This window comes from Eimeria mitis, genomic scaffold (assembly GCF_000499745.2).
Source record: "Eimeria mitis Houghton genomic scaffold, Emh_scaff376, whole genome shotgun sequence".
NCBI lineage: Eukaryota > Apicomplexa > Conoidasida > Eucoccidiorida > Eimeriidae > Eimeria > Eimeria mitis.
The window spans coordinates 1,499-6,888 of record NW_013572099.1 but is presented as its reverse complement, the minus strand read 5'-3'; the positions used below and the strand labels follow the sequence as shown (position 1 = coordinate 6,888).

The 5,390-nt window shown below is 50.9% G+C and overlaps 2 protein-coding genes across 2 annotated transcripts; one reads left to right on the top strand and one right to left on the bottom strand.

The window, feature by feature from the left end:
• Positions 1 to 239: 239 nt before the first annotated feature.
• On the top strand, positions 240 to 1,467 carry EMH_0010060 (uncharacterized protein; the record flags this gene model as incomplete). The annotated part of the gene is made up of 4 exons (XM_013498845.1): positions 240 to 357; positions 610 to 770; positions 944 to 1,067; positions 1,310 to 1,467. The coding sequence occupies 4 exons, from the start codon at positions 240 to 242 to the stop codon at positions 1,465 to 1,467; spliced, it is 561 nt and encodes a 186-aa protein (XP_013354299.1).
• Positions 1,468 to 3,525: 2,058 nt separating this feature from the next.
• EMH_0010050 (uncharacterized protein) lies at positions 3,526 to 4,632 on the bottom strand (the record flags this gene model as incomplete). Its single annotated transcript, XM_013498844.1, has 3 exons — positions 3,526 to 3,558; positions 3,764 to 3,842; positions 3,992 to 4,632. 3 exons carry the CDS (start codon positions 4,630 to 4,632, stop codon positions 3,526 to 3,528), a joined length of 753 nt encoding a protein of 250 aa, XP_013354298.1.
• Between the last annotated feature and the right edge of the window lie 758 nt (positions 4,633 to 5,390).

Sequence of the window (5,390 nt, the reverse complement as noted above, 5' to 3'; positions counted from 1 at the left end):
AAGCATTTGGACTCTGGAAATACCAGGGCAGCCCCTCTGATGGAACGAGAGTTTGAGGCGCGTGAGAGGCCTTTGTTTCCTTCTCTAACAGCAGCATATCTGGAGGGAGGCTTGCCTACTAGCTGAGGGCTTGTCTGGCTGCCCCCGCTTGGGGGAGGTGAGCTCTTGAACGGGTTCTTTGTCTGCTGGGCCGGCTAGGCGGTATATGTTGAGCGTGGAATTGAGGAGAAGACGAGGAGATGCTAAACGACATCAAGAAGCTCGGGGCTTCCGCCTGGAGGGAGGTTCAGCATTTCTTCAGAAGACCCCGAGATGCTGTCCACACGGTTCTCAGCCTCTGCTGCATCATCCTCTCAGGTGCCTCTCTAATTAAACACCGTGTCAAGCGCCCCCAGTGCAAATCCCCCTTTGTCAGGAGCAAACAAAGACAAGATGCAGCTCAACTCCGAAAGCCCCACAAGCGAACCCATGAGTTCATCATCTGTTGCGTCTGCATCGCTGCGGCCTGCAACTGTTCCTGCATGTATGCAGATGTCACGCATGCAAAGAACTGCATGCATGCATGGATGTATGCATTCATCTGTCTCTGCGTATTCGTTGCTTGTGCAGCTTTGATGCTATGGAAAGTGCTGGTGTTGGCTGCGGGGAGTCCATCTCCAGTTGTGGTGGTGCTGAGCGGCTCTATGTTGCCTGCCTTTAGCCGTGGCGATATTCTCTTTCTGCTGGATCACGGCCCCAAAGCGGCTGTGGGGGACATCGTAGTTTTCAAGGTGAGCAGCACACATGGCTCTGTTCTGGTGACTCCTGTACAGCTGAGCTGCTCCTGTTCATGTTCATCCCCTGTCGCCAAGAGGGAGAGGAGCTGCATAGGAATAACTGCAGAGGCCTCTTGTGTAACCATATGATTAAGCCGCGCTAGTACTGGTGCTGTGGCTGCCTTCAGGTTGAAGGCAGAGACATCCCCATTGTACACCGCGTCCTCAATCTGCATGCGAACAGCGCGGGGGAAATGAGGCTGCTGACGAAGGGAGACAACAACAACGTCGATGACAGGGGGCTCTATGCCAGTACGCTCAGAAGCAGCAGCAGCAGCCAGTTTTGCCTTATTTATTCCGTTGTTTTTGCTTTCTTTGTGACGCTTGTTTCAGCTCAGCTGCAGCTGCAGCTGCAGCTCTGCAGTTATAAGTATATAAAACACTCGTTTTGCATGGCTTGTTTGCATGTATGCATGCATGCAGATAAAGACTTGTGGCTGAAGGACTCCAGCATCATGGGCACCACCNTTGTTTGCATGTATGCATGCATGCAGATAAAGACTTGTGGCTGAAGGACTCCAGCATCATGGGCACCACCGTTGTCTACCTCCCCTACGTTGGCCAGGTCACGATCCTTCTGAACGACTACCCTGTAATCAAGTGGACGTTGATAGGCGGAATGATTGCACTCGCTCTCTTAGGCTATGAATAACAGTATCTGGGGTGGCAGCGGACGCGAAAGCAGCTGCTGCAGCCACCCTATAACGTGTATATACATCTAAATATATGTATATATATTATATATTTATTACGTATGTGAGAGGCATTTAATATGCCTTTCTGAAGCTGTAAGGCAAACGCTGAGCTGAGCAACAGCTGTGCCAAGCGTAGGCCTCCCTGCAAGTGCACTGCAACTGCAGGCCAACTGCACTTGTTGTCTCAGTTAACCTGCATCGCATCCGTTCGCTCTCTGCTGCCTTCGGGGCTGCAAACAGTTCAACCTGAATGCCGTGACCTAAGCAAGCGGGCTGAGGCNGCTCTCTGCTGCCTTCGGGGCTGCAAACAGTTCAACCTGAATGCCGTGACCTAAGCAAGCGGGCTGAGGCGGCGCTTGGGCCATTCGTGGCGAATCTTCCACTCCTACGCAACGAAGCTGCTGTTGTCTAACCATCGCTTGCGATCAACTGCAGTGGACGGGGGTGAGGAGGAAGCGCAGGGGAGAGGAGATGCAGATATAGCTATAGATACAGGTACAGTTGCTGACAGAAGGGATACAGGTATAGTGTGTTTATATAATATGAAGTGCGTGCACGAGTTGAACAATAAACGCTGCAGCCAGCTTCCTAAGCCAGAACAGATCTAGTTCTGACGAGTCTGGGGTCCATCAAGTAGGACCAGATCTCATCAGCTAAAAAGCAATGAGGAAGAGGCATTGAGCCCATTCTACACTAGCCTGAATTCAGGTGAAAGCAGCAAAGACTCGGAGATGCAGAATCAAAGTAGTGCGTTGAGAAAAAGACCATCTGAGCTCGTGGCGCTTCCCCCCGACTGCATGTACCGTGCAGATTCATGGATAGGATACGTCGGTAGAGGTGTAATTCGAGTGTATGTACACTCAAAACTGCCTAATGGCAAACGGTGTAATGCACGTTTCGACGGTCCCGCTGCTAGTCGTGATGCTGCCGTGAAAATGCTTGCACTCTGCTGGGGATTCCTGGGGGTTTCCGGGTGTACGTGTACCTCGTGAAGCGGCTACATGAAAGCAAAACCTGCAAGATCAGCCCAGTGGACTTTTTGGCGATGCATGTGGAAACTTGAAGATAATGATGTTGCTCTTGTCAGGAGATGTTTTGCTCTCTGTTGTTTGTCATCTTCGCTCTGCCCGTTTGCGGCAGCGCGAGGATGCGTCGCCCGCAACCCGTTTCAGCCGTTCTCTCTGGCGGCAGCTCCGTCACAGCGATGAAGCGACCCCGTTCTGTTTCTAACGACCGACATTCCCTTGGAATGCAAAACGAATCTCCAAAAGGGTTTACGAGCATGATCACCGAAATGCAAGAGGAGCTAGGTGCTGCGCAGAGCCACCTGCGGCGATTCGCAAAGATGTTTCACGAGGCAAGAGGCCCGCAGTTGCAGGAGGTGGCTGAACCCATGAAAGTCAGACCGGTATCTCCAGTGAGTGTGTAGCCTTCTTTTCTGCATATTCCTGTGGCTGCTGCAAACGAGCTAACCAGCAAGTAGAAAAGGACATTGAAGCGGCTCGCGAGGCGCACACAGAGAACGACGACTTCGAGGACTGGTGAGCAGAGAGACAGTCCTTGTGCCTAATACCACCTCAGTACTAACCCCAAAGCAACTCATCAGGGATCTAGGTGTACACCGGGATGTTGCCCTAAAGAACGAATATGCCTTTCACCCGCCGCCTCCTCCCCCTCTCGCTGTCGCCGGTGCTTCTCAGTTCAGTGATGACTGCAGTGAAGAGCTCGATTAGTTCAGCTGCTTCAAATGACTTAACGAGAGAAAAAGAAAGACAAAGCAGCTAACAACCAAACATCAGTATAACCCGCATGGAGGAATGCCTCCCCCTTTACTGCACCCAGCGCCGCCTCCCCTGCTGCTGCTGGGGCTCCCCTGTTTGTGTTAACGAAATAACAAAGAGCCATGGCGCCGCACGTCATGATATATAACAATAAAACTTGAGGTTTTGTGCTGCTCGATGTACACCGGAGGAGAAGAAGAGAGAATATTTAGTCTGTCTCCCTGCCCCCAAGCTTCACTCCTTCAGTTCCTCTTCGTAGTCGTGCAGCTGCATACAACACGTTTGGCTCAGAGCAGAACTGCGGCTATGAATGCATTCATGTTGCTGGTGCTCTCCGTCTTACGTGTGCATACAGATCACATGAATACATGAAACACGCAACAAAGAGAGCAGTAATTCCTTAGTGCAGCTGCAAGTAGACAAATACTGCACTGCATATATATACAGCGCAAGATAGGGAGAAGGAACGTACGGCGGCCATAGCTCGCAAAAAGAAAAGGCTCTGAGGGATATCATCAGCACTCGTAGGCTCGCGGTCTTGCTGCCAGTAGCTGCAGTGCACACACAGCAAACCATAGCAGCAGCACTAGCCTTATTAGCGGCAGTAGGCAGTAAGAAAGCAGCAGTGAGGCTCAGGTGGTTACGTCGCGGCTTACACACAGAAGAAACACTACAGGAAGAGGTTTCAGTGTGTACACACCACAGTTTGTTGAATTCCGCCAGAGGGCGCAGTGCGGTGACTGTACTGGGGATCTCTTCAGTGACCACGCAGTCTTGATCGGGAGTTGAAGCTGCAACAGCAGCAGCAGCAGCAGAAGCAGCAGTGAAGGACTTGCGCAGCTCCCCCAAGCAGCAGGTCGTCTCCTGTGTAGCCATAACAAAACCCTGAAGAGCGCCAGAGGCAGCAGAGGAGTCTGCTGGGGCCAGGCGCTCCTCCTTCCCTTTCAGCCAACGCCCATGCAGCAGTACCTCCAGTCCTGCTGCATCTCCTCCTTCTGCTGCTTCTCCTGCTGCTGTTTCTCCTTCTGCTGTTTCTGCTGCTGCTTCTTCTGCTGCTTCTCCTTCCTCTGCAGACACGCCTGCTGCAGCAGGCGGGCGCACTTTTCTTGGTTGGAATCGCTCAGCAACGGAAGCGAAACCGGTGTATTTGATGTGACAAGGCAGCAGATGCACTCCCTCTAGGCGCTCCAGCGCAGACAGCAGCAACTCACTCCCCCTCTCATGAATCCCCTCAGAGCTGCAGCCGTCGACCCTTGCACCCTCTCCAAGAGAAGAGGCAGGTTCTGAAGGACAGGAAAGAGAAATATCGGCCAATCCATTCTCAACAGCATCTGCAAACATTCTTCTTCTGTCTTCTGCTCTGCTTGCTCTCTACCGTATTCTGTATTTCCTGTTTTTGTCGGCCCAGCACCTCAACGCGTTGCCACGGGGGAATCTCCGTCTCAGAATGAAGAAAATTTTAATCAATTTATTCAATTAAAAAGATGAAAGTTGAAGGGAAAACAAAGCAGACAGGCAGAAGACACCCCCGACCATGGTGGGGTCGTTCCCACTACAGTGGTGGGGGGCCCCCAGAGAGGGGCCCCCGTGTTGTTGCAGGGGCCCTGCCGTACACTTATGTATAATTGACTAAGAAAACAAGAAAGCATGCAGTTGTCTAGTTTTTATAATGAAAGGGGAGCGACGTGCAGTCTGTACAGTAGACATGAAATACAGACAATGTGATGAGATGGGTGTTGCAGCTGAATCGATACGCGTGCAGTGGCGCGGGGTCTTCCAGCTAAATATACGCCACTACACACATACATGTACTTCTTTATACACCTAAATGCACTCCAGTATACACCTAAATGCACTCCATTACACACGTAAAGGTACTTCATTATAAGCAGAGAAATACCGCTAGGAACACTAACTCAGTCGGCATCTATCTATTTCGTTTGCGGCGTCTCTTGGCGTGGCGATGACACGGCAGACTGCACGGCAGAAAAGCTCTATATTCCTGCTTCGGTTTCGAGTTTATTCTGCTAATATATATGTATATATATATGTATATATATATATATATATATATATATATATATATATATATATATATA